Source organism: Xenopus laevis, chromosome 5L (assembly GCF_017654675.1).
Source record: "Xenopus laevis strain J_2021 chromosome 5L, Xenopus_laevis_v10.1, whole genome shotgun sequence".
NCBI lineage: Eukaryota > Metazoa > Chordata > Amphibia > Anura > Pipidae > Xenopus > Xenopus laevis.
The window spans coordinates 159,962,845-159,987,788 of NC_054379.1; the positions used below are offsets into that span (position 1 = coordinate 159,962,845).

Consider the following 24,944-nt stretch of genomic DNA (forward strand, 5'->3'; position numbering starts at 1 on the left):
GCAATTAAATTAGCTAAAATTGGATGGGGGAGTTTGGTCGTTTTTTTCTTTAATAAAATATGAAATAAATTTAGATTTTTGTAGATAACCCCCTAGTGTGTGTGTACAGAATGTGTGTGGGTACTATTTGCATATAAGGACTGTACCTAAAGGTCCTCCTCCTGCCTCCTCCCTGTTCATGGGCAGCAACGGGGAGGTCAGGTCCAGAAATATATAAATTCACTAAGTCACGAAGCGCCGAACGCTAGTGTTAATTTGCTAGCGTTTGGCATTTTCGCTACTGCGCAAATTCACTAACGAACGCTGGCGTAGTTTCGCTAGTGTTACTTCGCAACCTTACGCCAGGTGAATTTTCGCTAGCGACGAAACTACGCAAATTCACTAGCTTGCGCAGTATACTGAACGCTACCTTTTACGCTAGACTTCCTTCGCCACCTCAGACCTGGCGAAGCGCAATAGAGTAGATAGGGATTGTTTAAAAAAAAGTCAATTTTTTTTCTAAGTCCCAAAAAACGCTGGCGTGTTTTCTACATGGTGGGTGAAAAAGATTGAAAATTTTTTGGGGCTCCCCTTCCTCCCCCCTACATTTCCTGACTCATGGCAACTTACCTAGACAGTGGGCACATGTGTAGGGCAAAATAAAATTTTTATTTGCAGATTTGAAGGTTTTCTAGGCATTTGTAGTGCAGATACGTGTTCCTCCATTGAAATTTGAATTTCGCGCCGTATGCAAATTAGCCTTCGCTAGCGTAACTTCGCTTTATATAGCGAATCAACGCTAGCGCAACTTCGCAACCTTACGCTACCCCTGTGCGCAACTTCGGATTTTAGTGAATTTGCGGAGCCCTGGCGAAACTACGCCTGGCGAAGTGTGGCGAAGTGAATTTTCCCCCCTATTGTGCTGGGGGGCTGCTGGGCATGTAAAGTTACTCCTCCGTTCCAAAGCTGAGTACAAACACTATACAGTGCTACTTTGATGTAGTGGCTCCTAGAAAGTTGTGTACAAAATCTTACCTAAATTCATATTTAGGGGCGAATGGAACGATTTTCTCATATGAGTATTTACAAAAAGAAGGATAACGGCCTCTCTGGCTTTCCTTTCCATATGGAGCTTGGTGTGAGAGCACTAGTTACATATCCTACTACCAAGCCAGTAAACTAAGTAGCTAGCCCCGGGTGTGGGCCATGGTGCGGGGCCCCACCACCCCCCTCCAGAAACTATCATCTTGCTGGCTATGTGGCTGCCCAAACTGCCGTGGGTCCTCAGGGGGTGTGGACCCTGTTGCAATCGCACCCCCTGCTCCCCCTAGTTCAGCCACTGTGCTAAAAATAGTAACATAGTAACATAGTAAGTTAGGTTAAAAAAGACACACGTCCATCAAGTTCAACCTTTTAACTTTTTTTAACCTGCCTAACTGCCAGTTGATCCAGAGGAAGGCAAAAAACCCCATCTGAAGCCTCTCCAATTTGCCTCAGAGGGGAAAAAATTCCTTCCTGACTCCAAAAATCAGACCAGTCCCTGGATCAACTTGTACTATGAGCTATCTCCCATAACCCTGTATTCCCTCACTTGCTAAACACCATCCACCGCTTCCTGCCATGAATCTCTGCCCCTTTTAATACAGCTCAAGACCTTATTTGCCCTTGATGCTGCTGACTGGCATTGCTTGCTACAGACAAGTTTATCATCTACAAGGACTCCAAGGTCCTTTTCCATAATGGATTTGCCTAGTGCAGTCCCATTAAGGGTATAAGTGGATATTTTTACATCCCAGGTGCATGACTTTACATTTATCAACATTGAATCTCATTTGCCACTTAGCTGCCCAGATTGCCAGTTTGTCAAGATCCTGTTGCAAGTGCCACATCCTGGATGGAATTAATTGGGCTGATAGTTTTGTGTCATCTGCAAACATTGATACATTACTTACAATACCACCCCCATAGTCATTAATAAACAGATCCACAATTCTTGACCATTCTTGGGATGGAACCCAACTGCCACCATCTTTAATAATTTCATGTAGCCAAACTAAATACAAGCTGCCTTGCAGTGTGGGCAGACTGTTGCTGTTGGAGGATGAATAACCGATAAGAGAAAAGTACAATCGGATGCAGTCTACTCTTCCTGACCCAGGGTCGGACTGGACTGGTGGGACACCAGGGAAAACCCGGTGGGCTTGGCCCTTGTGGGCTCCACTGACCTAGACTTGCTCCCAGTGGACACTGCAGATTTAAGGGTTAAGGAGGAGGAAGGAGTTGAAAGGTATGAGGTTGGAAGGGGGTCCATTAAGGACCTCGGACAACCCAGTCTGACGCTGATCTTAGCAAGGTGTCCAGGCTGAGAGCTTACTTGGAAGTGGTCTAAATGCAAAAGCTGTACCTGAGACAAATAATAAGGCAGCTGGCAATTTGTGTGACATTCTTTTCTTTCCCTCTCTGACCGTGACATTAACACACAAAGAAGAGCTGACAGCTTTATTAAATCATATTATAAATTACAAAAGCCTGAGATCTGATGACCTTTACGAACAGTAAAAGAAATGATATCAGTTCTACCTTGTGGTCTGCACTCTTGATACCGTGACCCAGGAATAAACATGGCCACGACTTTATTATACCTTGGGCTTTTCCATACAAAAATGAAGACCGGAGGAAAAACAATGTTCTATGTTCTATGTGCCTGAAGGTGGATTTATTAGATAATATCAGCAAAACAATAGGAAAGAATCCATTCTGTAAAGCTGACAAATCAACGTGAAACAATAACATGGGGCGAGAACAGAAAATTACACAGTGTCTCTGTCTCTTTTCATCCCATTATTTATAAATATCCTGTGGCTTATTCCTATTTGAGATGAATGATCATATGCAAATTGTTTGCACGGTGGGATCAGCGATCTCTGCCCGTTCTGTATCCCCAGGAGGCTTCTTTGCTTTTGCTGAATAATAATGGACTTTGCTTTAGTTAGAACTTCAATTTCATTGCAGACATCAGTATTTGTTCTGGTAGGTTGGGTACATTCAGGCCATAAATACATTTGAGTTGCACCTTTGCAGTTTTGTCATGTAACTCACACATTGCTGCAAAATAAGTTTGACGTTGCCAAAAAAGAGGTTTCCTTGTTTTTCTATTAAAGCTCAAAAAACACAGATAATAAAAAATGAAAACCAATTGCAAATTGTCTCAGAATATCACCCTCTACATCATACTAAACGTTAGCTCAAAGGTGAACAACCCCTTTAAGATTAGGGAACTTTTATTCCATTCAGAACTTAACATATCCCTCATCCCTGAAAAAATGGCAAAATTATTGACACCCTAGACCTAAAACTAGCAGCCCCTTTTGAAAAGAATAAAGTGACATGAAATTCTTCCCATAGGCATGAGTGAGCTTTCTCTATCTCTCTTTATGGACTGTTGGGACCACTCTTCTATTGCAAACAGTTCTCCCAGATTTGGGATTTGGGGAATTTTCAGATCTCCACAGGCATTTTAGATCTGGGCTCATTTCAGGAGAAAATACGCTGCATGGGAATCCATTACCCAAAGACGGGGGAACAAGAAATCAACTGCTGCTGGTGAAGGCCCATCCACCCTGGTCACTTAGTAGAACACAGCCAGTCATCAATTGGTACAAGAATAATTGTACAAGAACAAACACATGAAGCAGGCAGGGGAGAACACGGCTATATAAATAATATAACAATATAAATGTGTAGTTACTGTCTACATAAGTATACTAAGGGGCCCATTTACTTAGTTTGAGTGAAGGAATAGAGGAAAATAAGTTCGAATTTCGAAAGGTCGAATATGTCTACTTCGACCATCGAATGGGCTACTTCGACCTTCGACGACGACCTTCGACTTCGTATCGAACAATTCGAACTAAAAATCGTTCAACTATTCAACCATTCGATAGTCGAAGTACTGTCTCTTTAAAAATTTCTTCGACCCCCTAGTTCGCCACCTAAAACCCTACTGAGGCCAATGTTAGCCTATGGGGAAGGTCAATTTCCTGATCGAAGGAATATCCTTCGATCAATGGATTAAAATCCTTCGAATCATTCGATTCGAAGGATTTAATCATTCGATCGAACGATTATTCCTTTGTTCATTCGTTCGTAGGAATAGCGCAAAATCCTTGACTTCGAAGTCGAAGTATTTTACTTCGACGGTCAAATATCGTGGGTTAATTAACCCTCGATATTCGACCCTAGGTAAATGTGCCCCTAAGTATACATAAATTTTCATTCCAAAAAAGTGGTAGAAAATTATTGAATTAAATATCAATAACATCAATGAAAAAAGAGACTGACTTCTGAGGAAGTGACTAGCACAGTCACAGATCACGTCAAGCCATGTTCTCCCCTGCCTGCTTCATGTGTTTGTCCTTGTACAATGATTTTATCCGAATATTTAAATAAATTAGAATTTTTACCTACACACTTGTATCTACAAATCGTGCAACATGATGAGCCTCTGGGTGCGCTTTTGATTATTAGATCTGGGCTCATTGCTGGCCACTCCAGAACATCCCAGAGTTTTGTATTTAACAATTCCTGGCTGCTTTTTGGGTGATTGTCCTGTTGGAAGACCCTGATTTCATATTGCAATACACAGAATTGAGGCACCCAGGTCCAAACCAGATGACTGTATTGATGTTTTCGTATAATGGATCCCATACCTGTAGTAACAAATGAGGCAAGAAGTAGCATATCTATTAGTATCAGAGCAAGGTAAATTAATACACAAGAACAGAGAAAAAGCAGAGATTTTGTTTAAACAATTAATCAAGAAGGGGCGAGTCCATTAATATTACAGGGAAGTCAATCGGCTAAAGTGGCGCCTTTATTTAAAAAAGGATCCTGTTCTCTGCCTGAAAGTTATAGGCCTGTTTGAGTTGACTGGTAGGAAGGTTTTTGGAGGGGGCAATGAAGAATAAGATACAGTGAAAGCTCAATTTTACATCCGCTGAAGGGGCGAGTCCATTAATATTACAGGAAAGTCAATAGGCTAAAGCCAGGATAAGCGCGACTACTCCCAAGATGGCGCTGACTGCAACATACTCCTCTGGCCTCCTCTCCATCTGGCACTTCTCCTAATTAGTGATGGGCGAATTTGTAGTGAATTTCTGCATTTCTCTACTGGCAGATAAAGTTGTGAAATTGTTGTGAAGTTTTTTGATGCCGGCGACAATTTCAATGCGGCGACAATTTTGATGTTGGTGACAATTAAACGAATGCCCATTGACTTTAATGTGCGTCAAATGTCACTTCCGTTGGAATCGCAGAGAGACATTAGAGATTTAGGAGAGCGCAGAGACAAATTGGAGAGGTTTACTGATGACATTGTTTCAAAATTAACAAGCATAGAGGAAGATAACGTCTGCCTTTAATTTGAGAATTTGAGAGACATGTGTGAGGATCTAGAAAACAGGTTTCATGGCAAAACCTATGGATACGAGGTGTCCCTATAGAGGTGAATATGGATGAAATCTCACAATACCTACAGGGCCTGTTCACTTCTTTATGCCCAAATCCATCAAAGTAACAATGGAGCTTAGACAGGGCCCACCGCTCACTAGGCCCGAAACCACCTACCACCAAACCCCCATGGGATATTGTGTCTGTTTCCATTACAATAAAAACAAAGACATTCTGCTAGCAATAACACAAGCAACTAAGCAAATAGAATTCTGCAATCATAAGATCCAGATATTTGCTGATCTTTCTCCTATTACTCTTGTAAAATGAAGAGAATTGCGACCTATCATGCAGAAGCTGAAGAAACATAACATTCCATATAGATGGGGATACCCATTTAAACTGGTGCTGAATCAAATTGGACATACATATATTTTGCAAAATCCATCCAATGGCTCTATATTCTTGAATGCCATTAATCTCCGAAAACCCAGTTCGTATAAACATTTCGCACAACCTGAATATACCTCAAAACCCTACAAAAACAGTGGAATACACATTTTCCAGCAATCAGTTTGTTATAAAATTACCTAGGGTGCGGCGGCGTGGACGGCCGCCACGCCGCCGCGCTCCTGATCCGGTGCCATCTTGAGATTCTAGGGCGCGCCTCTTAAAGGTACAGGCGCGCTGGCGTGATTGCGTCAGCGCGTTTTGACGCTCGTTATGGCGCCAATTTTGAATGTATTTAAGGCCCATTCTGACCCCCAGCCAGTGCCCGTGATAGAACTTGTTTCTAGTGGTTTCCTGAGCCTTGTGCATCTGTTCTGAATCTCGTCTGTCTGATTATTCCGTGTTTGACCTTGCCTGTATCCTGACTATTCTGAAATCTGTATCCTGACCCTTGCCTGCCTACGACAACTCTACCTGCTTAACCCCTTGATTGATAACCCGGTTTGACCCTTGCCTGCCTGACGATTCTGATATCTGCCTGCCTCGACCCTGCTTGTCTGATGATTCTCTTGCCTGCTCCATTTGTACTGTGACCTTCGGCCCAAAAGACTCTGCTAACTGCCGTGCCCCTTCGCCAGCCAGGACATCTTGCCTTGCACCCCTCGTTAAGTCCAGGTGGCACCCAAGTAAGCTGAGGGCTCCTCCCGAAGCCCAACAGTGGTCACACTACTGGTGAAGCCGAGCCGAGAAGAGATGTCGCGAACTGTTCGCGCGAACATCGGGTGTTCGCGCTCGCCGGAAGTTCGCGAACGTCGCGCGACGTTCGCCATTTTGGGTTCGCCATTGTTGGCGCTTTTTTTTGCCCTCTCACCCCAGACCAGCAGGTACATGGCAGCCAATCAGGAAGCTCTCCCCTGGACCACTCCCCTTCCCTATAAAAACCGAAGCCCTGCAGCGTTTTTTCACTCTGCCTGTGTGTGCTGAAGAGATAGTGTAGGGAGAGAGCTGCTGCCTGTTAGTGATTTCAGGGACAGTTGAAAGTTTGCTGGCTAGTAATCGTTTTGATACTGCTCTGTTATTGGAGGGACAGAAGTCTGCAGGGGTTTGAGGGACATTTAAGCTTAGGTAGCTTTGCTGGCTAGTAATCTACCTTCTACTGCAGTGCTCTGTATGTAGCTGCAGTGGGCAGCTGTCCTGCTTCTGATCTCATCTGCTGACTGCTGCAATAACAGTAGTCCTTGTAAGGACTGCTTTTATTTATTTTTTTGTTGTTTTACTACTACTACTACTACTACTACTATAAGAGCCCAGTGCTATTAGTCTAGCAGTGTTGGGGAGTGGGACTGGTGTGCTAATCTGCTGCTCCTAGTAGTTCAGCAGCACCAACTTTAATTTTTTTTTTTTAATATTCATTTTTTTTTTATTTTACTTTTTTATTTTACTACCGCTGTAGTAGTGTATAAGTTGACCTTTTAGGCATTATTTGCCCTGTAGGCATTATTTGCACACTGTTTTCTTCAACCCGCCATCGAGCTGTGTGACCTTGTTCACATTCTGTCTAAATATCCATAATATTACCGTCTCCAGAAAAAACACCGGAGTCACTTTTTTCAAGCAGCCATAATATATTTTACGTAATCCGTATCCACCGCTGTAGTAGTGTATACGTTGGCCTTGTAGGCATTATTTGCACACTGTTTTCTTCAACCCGCCATCGAGCTGTGTGACCTTGTTCACATTCTGTCTAAATATCCATAATATTACCGTCTCCAGAAAAAACACCGGAGTCACTTTTTTCAAGCAGCCATAATATATTTTACGTAATCCGTATCCACCGCTGTAGTAGTGTATACGTTGGCCTTGTAGGCATTATTTGCACACTGTTTTCTTCAACCCGCCATCGAGCTGTGTGACCTTGTTCCCATTCTGTCTAAATATCCATAATATTACCGTCTCCAGAAAAAAACACCGGAGTCACTTTTTTCAAGCAGCATTCATATATTTTACGTAATCCGTATCCACCGCTGTAGTAGTGTATACGTTGGCCTTGTAGGCATTATTTGCACACTGTTTTCTTCAACCCGCCATCGAGCTGTGTGACCTTGTTCACATTCTGTCTAAATATCCATAATATTACCGTCTCCAGAAAAAACACCGGAGTCACTTTTTTCAAGCAGCCATAATATATTTTACGTAATCCGTATCCACCGCTGTAGTAGTGTATACGTTGGCCTTGTAGGCATTATTTGCACACTGTTTTCTTCAACCCGCCATCGAGCTGTGTGACCTTGTTCCCATTCTGTCTAAATATCCATAATATTACCGTCTCCAGAAAAAACACCGGAGTCACTTTTTTCAAGCAGCATTCATATATTTTACGTAATCCGTATCCACCGCTGTAGTAGTGTATACGTTGGCCTTGTAGGCATTATTTGCACACTGTTTTCTTCAACCCGCCATCGAGCTGTGTGACCTTGTTCACATTCTGTCTAAATATCCATAATATTACCGTCTCCAGAAAAAACACCGGAGTCACTTTTTTCAAGCAGCATTCATATATTTTACGTAATCCGTATCCACCGCTGTAGTAGTGTATACGTTGGCCTTGTAGGCATTATTTGCACACTGTTTTCTTCAACCCGCCATCGAGCTGTGTGACCTTGTTCACATTCTGTCTAAATATCCATTATATTACCGTCTCCAGAAAAAACACCGGAGTCACTTTTTTCAAGCAGCATTCATATATTTTACGTAATCCGTATCCACCGCTGTAGTAGTGTATACGTTGGCCTTGTAGGCATTATTTGCACACTGTTTTCTTCAACCCGCCATCGAGCTGTGTGACCTTGTTCACATTCTGTCTAAATATCCATAATATTACCGTCTCCAGAAAAAACACCGGAGTCACTTTTTTCAAGCAGCATTCATATATTTTACGTAATCCGTATCCACCGCTGTAGTAGTGTATACGTTGGCCTTGTAGGCATTATTTGCACACTGTTTTCTTCAACCCGCCATCGAGCTGTGTGACCTTGTTCACATTCTGTCTAAATATCCATAATATTACCGTCTCCAGAAAAAACACCGGAGTCACTTTTTTCAAGCAGCATTCATATATTTTACGTAATCCGTATCCACCGCTGTAGTAGTGTATACGTTGGCCTTGTAGGCATTATTTGCACACTGTTTTCTTCAACCCGCCATCGAGCTGTGTGACCTTGTTCACATTCTGTCTAAATATCCATAATATTACCGTCTCCAGAAAAAACACCGGAGTCACTTTTTTCAAGCAGCATTCATATATTTTACGTAATCCGTATCCACCGCTGTAGTAGTGTATACGTTGGCCTTGTAGGCATTATTTGCACACTGTTTTCTTCAACCCGCCATCGAGCTGTGTGACCTTGTTCACATTCTGTCTAAATATCCATAATATTACCGTCTCCAGAAAAAACACCGGAGTCACTTTTTTCAAGCAGCATTCATATATTTTACGTAATCCGTATCCACCGCTGTAGTAGTGTATACGTTGGCCTTGTAGGCATGATTTGCACACTGTTTTCTTCAACCCGCCATCGAGCTGTGTGACCTTGTTCACATTCTGTCTAAATATCCATAATATTACCGTCTCCAGAAAAAACACCGGAGTCACTTTTTTCAAGCAGCATTCATATATTTTACGTAATCCGTATCCACCGCTGTAGTAGTGTATACGTTGGCCTTGTAGGCATTATTTGCACACTGTTTTCTTCAACCCGCCATCGAGCTGTGTGACCTTGTTCACATTCTGTCTAAATATCCATAATATTACCGTCTCCAGAAAAAACACCGGAGTCACTTTTTTCAAGCAGCATTCATATATTTTACGTAATCCGTATCCACCGCTGTAGTAGTGTATACGTTGACCTTGTAGGCATTATTTGCACAGTGTTTTCTTCAACCCGCCATCGAGCTGTGTGAGCTTGTTCACATTTTGTCTAAATATTGATAATATTATCGTCTCTAGAAAAACCACTTGAGTTACTTTTTTTCAAGCAGCATTCATATATTTTACGTAATCCGTATCCACCGCTGTAGTAGTGTATACGTTGACTTTGTAGGCATTATTTGCACAGTGTTTTCTTCAACCCGCCATCTAGCTGTGTGTATTATCGTTTCCAGAAAAACCAACTGAGTTTTTGTTGTTGTTGTTGTTTTTTTAAAAATAATGCCAGGCAAAGGCAGGCCGCCACGCAGAGGCCGTGCTAGGGGCCGTGCTGCTATGCAATCCTGTGGCCCTAGCAAATTGCCCAGTTTTAAAAAGCCAATGACCCTGAACTCCCAAAATGCTGAAGAGGTAGTTGACTGGCTTACACAGCACACCCCATCCTCTACAGTTTCTAAGTTTACCACAACATCCTACTCATCCTCCACTGCTATGGCCACCCCACGTAACACTTCCTCCACCACCGGTGCCCCTTCTTCACTGGGGTCAGAGGAGTTATTTTCCAATGAGTTTCTTGAACTGAGTAATGCGCAACCATTATTGCCAGAAGAAGATGAAGGAGATGAGGACCTTACACCAGATTTAATTCTGGCAGAGAACACGATAGAGATGGACATAATGAGTGATGAGGAGGAGGTCCCCGCTGCTGCTTCCTTCTGTGATGTGTCAGAAGAAATTGATGCATCTGAGGAGAATGATGATGAGGAGATTGATGTTTTGTGGGTGCCTAGTAGAAGAGAGCAAGAGGAGGGTAGTTCAGATGGAGAGACGGAGAGTCAGAGAGGCAGTAGGAGAATAAGACTTAGAAGAAGCAGGGAGGACAGCCCGCAGGGATCAGTAGGGCAACAACATGTATCGGCACCTGTGTTCAGCCGGCCAACGCACCCGCCATTGCCGCCAATACCGCCAACTCCGCCAACTTCTACTGTTACCGCCAGATCGCACACTTCCAAAAAGTCAGCAGTGTGGGATTTTTTTAATGTGTGTGCCTCTGACAAAAGCATTGTAATTTGCAATGAGTGCAGTCAGAAACTGAGCCTTGGTAAGCCCAACAGCCACATAGGTACAACTTCTATGCGAAGGCACATGAGCGGCAAGCACAAAGCACTTTGGGAGCAACACCTCAAAGGCAACAGGCAAACTAAAAGCCACACTCCTTCTGGTCCAGCATCTTACTGCTCTACCTCTGCTCTCCTTGACCCGTCTGAACCACCCTCCACTCCGCCTTCCACCTTGACCACCTGTTCCCATTCCCAGTCATCTGCCACCAGCCAAGTTTCTGTGAAGGCCATGTTTGAGCGTAAGAAGCCAATGTCTGACTGTCACCCCCTTGCCCGGCGTCTGACAGCTGGCTTGTCTGCACTCTTAGCCCGCCAGCTTTTACCATACCAGCTGGTGGACTCTGAGGCCTTCCGCAAATTTGTAGCAATTGGGACACCGCAGTGGAAGGTACCCAGCCGCAATTTTTTTTCTAAAAAGGGAATACCACACCTGTACCAACATGTGCAGAGCCAAGTTACCGCATCTCTGTCACTTAGTGTTGGGCCAAAGGTCCATATGACTACTGACGCATGGTCCTCCAAGCATGGTCAGGGCAGGTATGTCACCTACACTGCCCACTGGGTGAACTTGGTAATGGCTGGGAAGCAGGGAATGGGTAGCTCAACAACAACAGTGGAGTTGGTGTCACCGCCACGGATTGCACGCGGTTCTGCCACCACCTCTACTCCTCCATCGCTCTCTACCTCGTCTTCTTCTTCTTCTTACTCTGCTGCTGGGTCCTCCTTCTCCTCCTCCACACCTGTGCACCCCCAGCTCCCCCTAGGCTATTCGACGTGCCAGGTACGCCGTTGTCACGCTGTCTTGGGGATGACGTGCCTGGAAAGCAAAAACCATACCGGATCTGTACTCCTGTCATCTCTGCAGTCACAGGCCGATCGGTGGCTGACCCCACACCAACTGCAGATCGGAAAAGTGGTGTGTGACAATGGAAGCAATCTGTTGGCAGCGTTGAGACTAGGCAATTTAACACATGTGCCCTGCATGGCACATGTGTTAAATTTAATAGTCCAACGTTTTGTCTCCAAGTACCCAGGATTCCAGGACGTTCTCACCCAGTCCAGAAAGGTGTCGGCCCATTTCAGACGTTCCTACACAGCCATGGCACGCCTTGCTGACATTCAGCAGCGCTACAACATGCCAGTCAGGCGTTTGATTTCTGACAGCCAGACTCGCTGGAATTCAACGCTCCTTATGTTGGAACGTCTGCTGCAACAACAAAGGGCCGTCAACGAGTACCTTTTTGAACTGGGTGGTAGGACTGGATCTGCACAGCTGGGGATTTTTTTCCCCCGTTACTGGGTGCTTATGCGCGATGCCTGCAGGCTCATGCGACCTTTTGAAGAGGTGACAAATATGGTCAGTCGCACCGAAGGCACCATCAGCGACCTAATACCCTTCGCTTTCTTCCTGGAGCGTGCCGTGCGACGAGTGACAGATGAGGCTGTAGACCAGCGTGACGAGGAGCTGGAAGCGCACGATTTCTGGTCGGAATCACCAGAACGAACCCAGGCACCTGCTGCAACGCAGGGAGAGGTGCCAGAAGTGGAGTCAGAGGAGGAAGGTGGCTTTGTGGAGGAGGAGGAGGAGGACCAACAGGAGCAGGCTTCCCAGGGGGCTAGTGGTGACCTTTTGGGGACCCCTGGTCTTGTACGTGGCTGGGGGGAGGAGACCGTGGATGATGCAGTCCTTGATAATGAGGAAGCGGAGATGGATAGCTCTGCATCCAACCTTGTGAGAATGGGGTCTTTCATGCTGTCATGCCTGTTGAAGGACCCCCGTATCAAGAGGCTTAAGGAGAAGGACCTGTACTGGGTCGCAACGCTACTAGACCCTCGGTACAAGCATAAAGTGTCAGAAATGTTACCAACATACCACAAGTCCGAAAAGATGCGGCATTTACAAACCAGCCTGCAAAACATGTTGTACAATGCTTTTAAGGGTGATGTCACTTCAGGAACTCATCAACATTCCAGGGGCAGAGGTGCCAGTAATCCTGCCACGAGCACACCTGCAAGGACAAAGCCCTTTGGCCAGTCTGTAACGTCAGACATGCAAATGTTTTTCTGTCCAAGGCAGCGCCACAACCCTTCTGGATCCACCCTCAAAGAACGCCTCGACCGGCAGGTAGCGGACTACCTGGCATTAACTGCAGATATCGACACTCTGAGGAGCGATGAACCCCTGGACTACTGGGTGCGCAGGCTTGATCTGTGGCCAGAGCTGTCACAATTTGCCATGAACCTCTTGTCTTGCCCAGCCTCAAGTGTGCTCTCAGAAAGGACCTTCAGTGCAGCAGGAGGGATTGTAACTGAGAAGAGAACTCGCCTAGGTCACAAAAGTGTCGATTACCTGACCTTTATTAAAATGAATGAGGGGTGGATCTCGGAGGGTTACTGCACGCCGGAAGACTTGTTCTGACTTCTATGCAGCTGTCCTTCTCTTCAAGCCTCATGACTCCACACACAGCTGTCCTTTAGCGTCCTCCTCCTCCCTCCGCCACCGTTACAAACTAGGGTGCAAACCCTACTGGTTTAATTTTTTCTGGCCTCTGTGCTTCAGTGGCTGCGACCAAAAAAATGCCTATTTTCTGCATTTATATGACATAATTTTTCTGGCCTCTGTGCTTCAGTGGCTGCAACCAAAAAAATTTATATTTTCAGCATTTATATGGCATAATTTTTCTGTCAACTGTGCTTCAGTGGCTGCGACCAAAAAAATGCATATTTTCTGCATTTATATGGCATAATTTTTCTGGCCTCTGTGCTTCAGTGGCTGCAACCAAAAAAATTTATATTTTCAGCATTTATATGGTATAATTTTTCTGTCAACTGTGCTTCAGTGGCTGCGACCAAAAAAATGCATATTTTCTGCATTTATATGGCATAATTTTTCTGGCCTCTGTGCTTCAGTGGCTGCAACCAAAAAAATTTATATTTTCAGCATTTATATGGCATAATTTTTCTGGCAACTGTGCTTCAGTGGCTGCGACCAAAAAAATGACTATTTTCAGCATTTATATGGCATATTTTTTCTGGCCTCTGTGCTTCAGTGGCTGTGGCCAAAAAAACTGGGCAAACAATGCCTACAAGGTCAACGACGTTGACCTTGTAGGCATTGTTTGCCCAGTTTTTTTGGCCACAGCCACTGAAGCACAGAGGCCAGAAAAAATATGCCATATAAATGCTGAAAATAGTCATTTTTTGCCATACGTTGACTCAACGTATATGGCAAAAAATGACTATTTTCAGCATTTATGTGGCATATTTTTTCTGGCAACTGTGCTTCAGTGGCTGCAACCAAAAAAACTGGGCAAACAATGTCTACAAGGTCAACGTATGGCGAAAAATGACTATTTTCAGCATTTATATGGCATATTTTTTCTGGCAACTGTGCTTCAGTGGCTGCGTCCAAAAAAACTGGGCAAACAATGTCTACAAGGTCAACGTATGGCGAAAAATGACTATTTTCAGCATTTATATGGCATATTTTTTCTGGCAACTGTGCTTCAGTGGCTGCGTCCAAAAAAACTGGGCAAACAATGCCTACAAGGTCAACGTATGGCAGTTGTTTAAAGAGAACAGTAGATTACTAGCCAGCAAAGCTACCTAAGCTAAAATGTCCCTCAAATCCCTGCAGACTTCTGTCCCTCCAATACAGAGCAGTATCAAGCAGATTACTAGCCAGCAAACTTACTATCATCTGTCCCTGAAATCACTAACAGCTCTCCCCTACACTATCTCTTCCAAGCACACACAGGCAGATTTTTCAGATACATTTTTGCCCTTGATCCCCCTCTGGCATGCCACTGTCCAGGTCGTTGCACCCTTTAAACAACTTTAAAATCATTTTTCTGGCCAGAAATGTCTTTTCTAGATGTTAAAGTTCGCCTTCCCATTGAAGTCTATGGGGTTCGCGAACCGTTCGCGAACCGCTCGCATTTTTGCGCAAGTTCGCGAATATGTTCGCGAACTTTTTTTCCGACGTTCGCTACATCCCTAGAGCCGAGACCAGGGTGCTTGGCATTTGTTCTGGTATCGGGTGCCGGTCATGACACAGTTCTTACAGGATACTCCAATATCTAAGATGGTCCAGACTTCATATATTTCCCTCATCCCTAAATAAGAGAAAGACCCCACATTATGCACAAATTATAGGTCTATAGCCCTCTTAAATTCAGATATTTAACTTTTTAAAAAGATTTCAGCCAACAGATTGGCCCCAATCTTACCCAAATTAATACATTATGACCAGGTGGGACTTGTAATAGGCCATCAGGCTGGTGACAATACTAGACGTGTCATTAATCTCATAGACATATTGAATAGAAACGGTACCCCATCAGTGGTCTTAAGCCTTGATGCGGAAAAAGCATTTGACAGATTACATTGGTTTTATTTACTCATATTTATTGCTTTCCCATTTGAACCTTAAAGGCCCATATCTAATAGAATTACACAACCTATATTGTCACCCATCAACCAATTTAAAATTACCAGGGCAATCCAATAAACAAATTCTTATAGCGAATGGTACAAGACAGGGCTGTCCTCTTCCCCCCTTGTTATACACCCTTAGCAGAAGCGATTAGAGCTAATCCTAAATCAGAGGCACTATCCCTCAATATTGCCCCAATAGACCTTCAGGTACTAAAAGCCAATTTTATTTATAAGTGGAAAGAAGACTCCAGCACCTAAGTATGAGTCTTTAATCAGGGCTAATTTTTAACCCTCTTATAAGCTCAACCAAAAACATGCTTTCAAAATAGGCACAATTTCCGATATCTTGGTTTGGTAGGATCGTAGCAATCAAAATGACCATCTTGCCAAAGTACCCACACCTGCCCATGAAATAGCCTTTGAGTCAATTGTCCAATTACTTTTGAACCCCTAAAATGAAGTGATTGTTTTAAAAAAAGGCTTTCGTTTGTCACATTTTTATGCAATCTTTGTGTTCAACCCTCTGAATTAAAGCTGAAAGTCTGCATCTGAGTTGTTTCATTTAAAATTCATTGTGGTAATCTACAGAATCAAAATTAGAAAAAAAGTTGTCTCTGTTCAAAGATTTATGGGCCTAACTGTATTCAAGAAATAATTAACAGGGTAAATTCCAACAGAGTTTTTGAAGTAAACATAGCCTTTAAACAAAATAAAACCCCCAACATTTGGATATATGGTCCATCTGGGAATTAAAAGGACATTCCTCAACCAATACTTCAACCTCTGATCAACTGGCCTCTTAGGTCCAACTTTATCGCAGACCAATTTTTTTTCTTATTTTTTAATTACTCAATCTGAATTTAACTATGACACCTATACAGAGACTTAATAAAAATACCCACATGCTGTCTATGACATTTCTTCTATGTTGGGAATATAAAGCAATTGTTGTCAACTTTATCCTCATTAGAGGATACACTTGTAGATACCTTTACGCCTATAATCTTCTTACGAACTGAAACTTAAATGCTTTCGGCTATAACACAAATGCAAAATACACCTTGTAATTGTCTGAATTATGTTGAGAACGTTTTATTCTTATCTATTCCCCTTTTAGGGCAGAGACATACGTGGAGATTTGGAAAGATTTAGTCAATAGAACCATTGGTTCCATGCAGGATGCTGCCACTTTGCAGAGTGATTTGACTAAATTGGAAAACTGGGCAGCAAACTGGGGTTCAATGTTGATAAATGCAAGGTTATGCCGTTTGGTAGAAATAACAAAAATGTAAGACCTCCTCCTGAAGCAAAGGTGGCTGTTATAGGCAAATGGTAGTGTGTTGGGGATCATTAATGAACAGTCACATCAAAAAATTATTTTTTAAAAATCAGGGTTTTAATCAGTAATGCATTTTAGTGGTTAACTGGCCAATACCCACATGTAGTTGGTGAGGGTGACAAAGTAGCCCTTCTTTTTTCTAATCTCAAGGTATGTCTTTGAGCCTTCTTCAAGGATGTACTGGTGATTATCTGTTCCCATAACTTCTCTGTCTGTTCATTGCATTCTCTGAAGATGGGTGCCAAAAAATGCACTCCATAAGCATGCCTTAGCCTACTCAATGACTGCCAGATATGTAGAATGAAATTCACATCCAGACTAATGTTCAATAAGCTTTTGCGGTCACTCACTGGCACTGATGGCTGCTGCTAAATGTTTTGCCTTTAGTTATTTTTAAGTCCTTTTTCATGTTTAGTACATTGAATTGAGAAAAGATGAATAGAATAAGCACCAACAACTTGTTTTCTTGTGGTCATTTAGGGATATAACTTTACTGATCACTTATTTTACACTTATCTGTTATGTTTTGTTTTCCAGCCATCTTGACTGTAGTCGGCAACTTTGCAGTTCTTGCCACAGCAGTAAAATGCTCTTCACATCTCAAGGCACCGGATCTCCTGTCTATAAATTTAGCTGTAACTGACTTGGGCATGGCCATCAGTATGTATCCGCTAGCCATTGCTTCAGCCTGGAACCATGCTTGGCTTGGGGGTGATGCCTCTTGCCTATATTATGCCCTCATGGGCTTTTTCTTTGGGGTCAGCAGCATGATGACTTTAACTGCAATGGCTGTAATCCGCTATTGGATGACATCATCATTCAAATCCATTGGTAAGTAAAGGGCTCAAAATACTGTTCTTGGCCTTTATTTGGGGAGCCATTTCTAAAAGTTTGCCAAATAATTTATTGCATCGTTATTTCCAAGTGTGATATAGGCGGAATTGGGACTTATTTTCCATGAGTCCAGTTGATGGAGGTTGTATGGAATAGGTGTGTCTTCTTCGTGGAAATGTTAGTTGGTACTTGTTGAAACTTTCTAACTTGTTGTATTCTGATAAATATAATGCTGGTTGGTTACTATGGGCATCTGCACTGGTTCAATTTAGCGCATGCAGATATCGTGCTGGGTCTGTATCAGATGATTGATGCATTCAAAATGGTCCTTTCCCAAAAGATTTTTCAGCAATTCTCACTTATATTCAGTATCAGTCATAGAATCGGTCGCACCACAGACAGAGAGACAAATAAGCTACGGCGATTGGCAACCAGTGTTGGCCTTCTGTTTCAAGTAGAACATTAATGAAGGGCTGGCACATTCCAGACCACAATCCACAATTGATGTAGTTAAAAAAGATTTTTATTGTGGCAAAAACATCAAAGCAAAAGCCTTACGCTTTTCGTGCCTTGGGGGCACTTAATCACAGTGTTAGCCTTCGGCTTGTCCACCTTTTTAAAGATCAGAGTTCATCATAAGGGGTTTAAATCGATAGGATGATTTGATGAAATACCTTCAATGTATCACAAATTGAAATGAAAACCCAATTTCACGTAGTAGAGTGTAAAATGAGAGTCAGTTCTATTTCACTGTCCTGCGTTGTTTAACAAAAGGCTGGAGTCATTTATATTGATCTCATGAACTCAGTTTTACCCTAAGGGAAGACATAGACATAGGTTTAGGCCAGAGATGGAGGTTTTAGAGGAGCTAATCAAGAGAAAAACTTGGTCAGGAAAAAGCCTTTTCCATTACCCACTTCCAGTCTAGCCACCATATTCAAAATGTCAGCCATCTAAAAAAAAATTAAAAACATAATACATTATTTTGCAGATATCTAACCTATATCTTTCATCACTGTTTATCCATTGGGTTACAAAACTATTACGTAAGGTATCCCAAACCCAGAACAAACGCCAAGGTCCCGAATTCAACTCACGCTTCTGCGTATAACAGCCACCTTTGCTTCAGGAGAAGGTCTTAAAGGGAGAGGAACAAGGAGAGAGTTCTGGGCACACAAGGGAACTGAGCGTGAACTAGAGGAACGAGGAACAAGGAGCCTGGTCAAGGGACAGGCTGATTCAATACCAATCAGGCAGAGTAGGTTGCGACCTTCTGGCCCATCTAAATCTGGGCAGGGGGTGGGCTCTTATGGAAGGAAGACGGGATAGTGATGTGGTTGGGGCAGGATCGTGACATCAGGGGTGGGGCTATGACGTGGTGATCGACAATTTGGCCGAACGCCTCGTCAATCATAAGGAATCCTAACCTGTTTTCCTAATTTGGAAAACCGAGCAGGCAGTTTTAACCCAGACAACCCTTCAGGGCAGAGCAGTACTAAATCAGGAGACAAGAATGTAGTTGAGGTCACAGGCCGGGACAATAACACCAATATTGCAGTACAGCAACAGGATCCAAGAGAGTGTTCAATAAATGGGCAAAGGTTAGGACAAGCAGCAAACTAGGAATGGCCATGGACAGGCAAGATCAGGAACAGAATAGAACAAACTAGAAATCACACCCACCTACATTGGGAAATGTGAAATGTGAATTTTGCGTCAAGCGCGATGACGCCAGATGCAGATGGGCATCAAAAACCTGGAAGCAGGGAGCGTGGCGTCAAACAAGGATCAGTGCATGCGGAAAAAAATGTGGCGGGCATAGCCCCACTCACAAAAACTCTCCATAAACACCACACAAGTAATTATTTCCATACAGACTATGTAGTAGGTGGAAATAATGGTCCAACATACCATGGTCACTGTTTTTCTCCACTTGCTATAAAACAATCTTTTATTTAATTTCCCTTACAGGTAGAACCATACAGAAGAAAACAGCCTGTGTTCTCATAACATGCATATGGCTGTATGCCTTACTTTGGGCCATCCTACCTTTGCTTGGATGGGGACGTTATGGACCAGAGCCATTTGGAATATCTTGTACAATAGCCTGGGGGGATTTCCATAATTCCTCCAATGGTTTCTCCTTCATCATCAGCATGTTCATCCTCTGTACCATCAGCCCAGCCGCCACAATAATGATCTGCTATTCGGGGATAGTCTGGAAACTACATAAAGCCTATCAAGAAATAAAGAATCAAGATAAAATCCCAAATGCAAGAAAATTGGAGAAGAAACTGACATTGGTTTGTACAGAGTAAACTATTCGCATGAGATTGTTGGTAATGAATTATACATGTCTGAACAACTGTAATTATATAATTAGTGGCAGATAAAGTCAAAGTGTTCCATCAGTTGTTGCAGTTTAACCGTGAGCATCACTGACACTTCTTCATGGAGTGTGCCCCCAGAAACAATTTAATGTAACACAATGCGACACCGCCACACACATTTGTGTTACTATTCAGCCTTTCTTTCTGCGACATTTACTGTGTCCTTTGAGTCTTACATTAGGCAGCCTTAATCTCCTTCATCTGCATAATTACAAATCAAATAAGAAACGTGGATTTAGGCTTATACAGGGGCGTAACTATAGAGGAAGCAGACCCTGCGGTTGCAGGGGGCCCAGGAGTGTAGGGGGCCCAGTGAGACCCTAATTAATTAGCAATTTTAATATATCTTGGTAAAATAGGCCAACTTATAAATATTTTGGGGCCCTAAATTGAATTTGCTATGGGGCCCAGTAACAACTAGTTACGCCACTGGGCTTATACAAGGGCAGCCACTGAGTCAAGGAGATAATAGGTGAAGAAATGCCATACTCTGACAGAAATCATATTTTTAGAGAAAAAAAAAGGGCACTGAAGAGTTGAAAGTGGTCCAGGTGCTCCAGACCAGAACAGCCGCAGGCGCCAATTCGCTAGCGAACCGGACCATCTTTAGCATACCTCCAAACATTTTGGAAATCAAAAGAGGGGCAAAAAGTTGTGCCGCGCGTAGCGTGTCAAAAATGTTGTGGCCAGGCCCATTTTTTGTGGCCACACCCCCTAATTACCATGTTCATCAATCCAATGCACTAATGACACTTACAAGCTGCTGGGGGGGTATGCTATAGCAAGGCAGAGTAATAAACAAAACGCAGGAGATGCAGAGTAACTAGGGCAGGGAGAGTATTGTCCTTTGCTTCCAAGGATGAGTTTAGCCTTGCAGCAATTAACAGGGGGTAGCAGGTCACCAGCCAGCCCTCCACTTCTAAACATCCGGAGGAAATGGCGAGTCCCTGCAATAAACACCAGAAGAGTGGACAGATACCTGTAAAATGGTGCATCTATTTGCATGGCAGACTGGCAACAAAAACATCCATTCATATTCAGGGGAGAGCGTGTTCTATGGGCAGGGTGGGATCCTCACATATCTGGGCATATCCCCCCCCTTCACTGGACATTATGGGAGGGTCCTACTCGGAGTCTAGTACACGATTCCTTGCACCAAGTCGCACCGTCGTGACAATAAAGTGATAGTCTAAAGCAGCGGGAAACCGCCGGGCCAGTTAATTAAAGGCACAGTCAACTGCAACAATTAAGCCAAAGTCCACACATACAGACACACACAGTGACACATATACAATCGGCAGTTGACTTTTCGCTCTGGCAAGCGATCGTTACTCCATTAATTCAGTAAAGTGCGTATTTTACTGAACGTTACCTCTTTCGCCAGAGTTGACTTCGCCACCTCAGACCAGGCAAGTGCTATAAAGCAGCGAGATCTTCCTAATCTTCTGTCACCTACATCATATCCTGTGAGCCGAAATGCATTCAAGTTAAAAAAACGCTGGCGACTTTTCCTTTTTTCAGCGTGATTGCCTGCAAAAGTCCTAACAAACTTTTTTTTCGGTAACCAGTTTTCTCCAGACATTTCAGAACATATGGAACATTCATTTTACATTTCTCATGTGTAGGGCATTATATTAATTCTCTTGTTTTTATTAAGGTTCCCTGGACATTTGTAAGAAAATGTTGTAACTTCAAGCATTTGCACCAACATTTATAATAAAGACGTCCATACAACTTAAATAACCCGCCCTATGCAAATTGACCTAAGCGTGAGATCACTAGCGAATTTTCTCTAAGCACAAACGAACGCTAGCGCATCTTTGCTATGAAATGCTCGCACTGCCGGAATAAAACTAACGAAAAGTCGACAGCGCCAGGGCACAACTTTGCATATTAGTGAATTAGCGTGGTGGTAGCGAATTTACGCCTCATGAAGTGGTGCGATGTGTGCGAAGTAGTCGCTCTGTTTTCTCTTTATTCTGCTTCTTCTTATCTCATTTCGACATTCTTCCTTTCTGCATAGAACTATCAACACATGCAGTTCTCCTCATTACAGATATATTATATAGGGAATATTTAACAAGATGCCAATGGGAATTGACAGTTTGTTCCCTGCCTACCCCGCTAAATGAATTACCACAGGTCTCTGATCTCCAAGACAAGTCCCAATTAATACAGCTCTGTCTGTGTTCAGCACAAGTAAGGGAGAGGCCACATCCCTTCATATGTCTAGAAAGTAGGGAATCACCACCCTGGGTATAATGTCAAATACTAAAGTTACAAGACATTAAAATGAATATGGTGTAGCCTGCCACACAATCCCATTTCTGCCTATCCTTGTTGGAACCAAGTGAGCTACATTAGTTCCCCATATTCCCCAGCTAACCTATGCTTATTCATTGAGGACATTAGCTTGTATTTAATATTTGAGGCAGTGGTTTTAATCTCCCAATTAATTAAGAATGTATGTAACCGAATTTATACTGTATGTCGACATTTGTGAATTTGTAGGAATCTGTAAGAAATGGCTTAATTTCTAGTAACTTCTTTTATTTTTATTCCAGATGACCATATTGGTCAGTTTTGGGTTCCTCGTATCCTGGACACCCTATGCAGCTGTCAGCTTATGGTCAATATTTCATAGCAGCAAACACATCCCACCGATAGTCTCATTGTTGCCCTGCCTGTTTGCAAAGTCCTCCACCGCCTTCAACCCCATGATATACTATGCCTTCAGCAAGATATTCCGCAAAAAGGTCAAGCAGTGTTTCTGTGGATGGAGGGTTCACTTCTTGAAGTCAGAAAACTCAGCTGAAAACCCACAGGTATCCGTCATCTGGTCAGGGAGAGAAAACCTGATGGTCTCTTCTATTCCAAAGCTGGTGAAAGGGAACCCTGGGATACCAAAAATGTCTCAGTGACAGACAATGTTTCTAGGGAGGAGAACAAACGAGAGTGCATTACCTGCAGTGTTTTGAGTGTTAATGTGTCATTTTTAAATCAAAAGTACAAAGGTAAGGTTCCTCTCAACATGCAATTTCAACTTCTTCATGGGGTTGTTACAAAAGGAACACTTACTGAGAGATGTGAATTGACACACACAACTGATGAACATTAAAGAGTAACTGAAGTTCAGGAGAAAAGTTGCTAGTTTGGCAATGAGTCAGTGTGCAAAGGTCTAAACTGTTTGGACATGAAGAGACAATTATCTGCTGGATGAAGATCTTCTGGTTTCCTACTGAAATTAGGAGGCCACAAGAATGAAGTCTATGGAAGGCCGGGAGTCATGAAGGCCCACACTTTACAGCTATTTTCTAACAGGCTTTACCCTCATCCATAAAATACATACATTAATACCATAAAGTTGGGGAAGGGGCAAAGGATATCACATATGCAAAGACCAGGGTACGGAAGTTACTCCAATATTTTACAGACAAAGTTTTTTTTGCAACAGGTGCGGAATTTTGATGCTTAATAAAATGTATTTAATGATTTTCCTCTTCAACATTAGAATGCAATATCTGTAAAGTAATCTTCACTTTCAGGGGAAAAAGTGCTTGATGAATGAACACTAAGCAGACACTTTCTATTGCCACTTTGTGCTCTTGCTCCGAGTAAATTACTCTTAATGTCTCTACCTCCTCCTGCAAAAACCATAGATCAAAGCAAGAAAGAAAGTTCAGGGGTTGGTTCCCTATGATGGTGGGCTCTGTTGTATAATGCTACTGGTTGGTAGGGTTCAATCATACTATTTCTGACGTTTCGGGCACAAAATCCCAAAAAATGTGGGCTTTTCGGGAAAAAGCCTCAAAAACAAATTGATTTTCGCAAATTTTTTTGTGTTTGTCCCCAATCCGATTAAATCATGCTTTTTAAATAATAAATAAGGTCCAAATGTGGCTTCTAGTTTGGTCAGACTTTTTTTTTAAATAAAATACTCATATTCATATTTTGATAAATTTGCCCCTAAGGGTCAGAGTTATTAAAATTCTAATAAAATAGAGTCAAAAATTATTAATTCAAATGTTTTCTGAAAATGTTTGAGAAAAAATTTGGCAAGCAAAACCTAGTGAGCTTCTATATAAGAATTTTTACAAAACGAATCGAAAAATGTGATTTCCACTACAGTTGAAGGCATTTATTTTTGGGGGAAAAAATGTACTTCCAAAATTCGTTAATCTGCTTTTTAGAAGCAACCTTTTTACTACTTTTCAAATTTATTTTTTTTCCGATTTTTCACAATTGCATTTTTTTATAGACATTTAGAAAATTTACAAACTCATATCAGAAAAAAAACATGACCTGGCTAATTCATCAAAAATTTGAATTTTGTTTTCTACTCAAATTTTAGAGATTATTTCGTTTAATAGATCTCAAAAATCTAAATTTGGAAAATTTGAATTCTAACATATAGAAATTAAATCTTTTTGTGTTGTGATTTTCTTAAATCTCAATTTTCTTAAATTTGCCCAATAATATACAAATTGTTCTGTATCAATAAATACATGTTATAGTGCGGCAACACACTTATAAACTTATTAGGCATGTAGGGATTAGCTCTCCCTCAGCTAAAATTAAATTCCCACCAAACTATGCATGTTCTGTGAGCAGAAAGAGAACGACTTTCACATGCAAGTCATTGTGGGGAATTGAATGTTGGTTGTAGAATAGCTGAATACATTTTCAGTGGAACATCTAGCAGTTCCTCTAGTTCTTTGCTCCAGGACATATATTAACTACTGTATATAGAACCTCCTCCATTAGATTTCCTATCAGTTGAAACATACAAGTCAGCATTGAAATCAGGAAGCTGCCAATTTCAAGTTATTAGAAGAACAGTATTTGGCATAAGCCATGATAGAACCAACACAAGGACACCAAGAATAAGTATTTATCCACCGTGAGCCTCACTCCATGTCTGTCTGATCACCTGTTTCCTGATTAAAAGAACGAGATTGGATTTAGAAGACTTGTACATAAAGCTCCTAGGAAAAGTGATGATTGGATGGTGAGAGAGAGTT

At 42.4% G+C, this 24,944-nt stretch overlaps 1 protein-coding gene across 1 annotated transcript in view; it reads left to right on the plus strand.

Moving 5' to 3' along the window:
* The window catches only part of opn8.L (opsin 8 L homeolog), a 29,297-nt gene extending 5,525 nt beyond the window's left edge, over nucleotides 1-23,772 (plus strand). Inside the window, exons 2-4 of the mRNA XM_018264081.2 lie at nucleotides 17,237-17,530; nucleotides 19,505-19,836; nucleotides 22,488-23,772. Coding sequence (XP_018119570.1) covers nucleotides 17,237-17,530; nucleotides 19,505-19,836; nucleotides 22,488-22,844 — 983 coding nt within the window. The 3' untranslated portion in view covers nucleotides 22,845-23,772. The remainder of the gene's footprint in view (nucleotides 1-17,236; nucleotides 17,531-19,504; nucleotides 19,837-22,487) is intronic.
* Nucleotides 23,773-24,944: the final 1,172 nt, after the last annotated feature.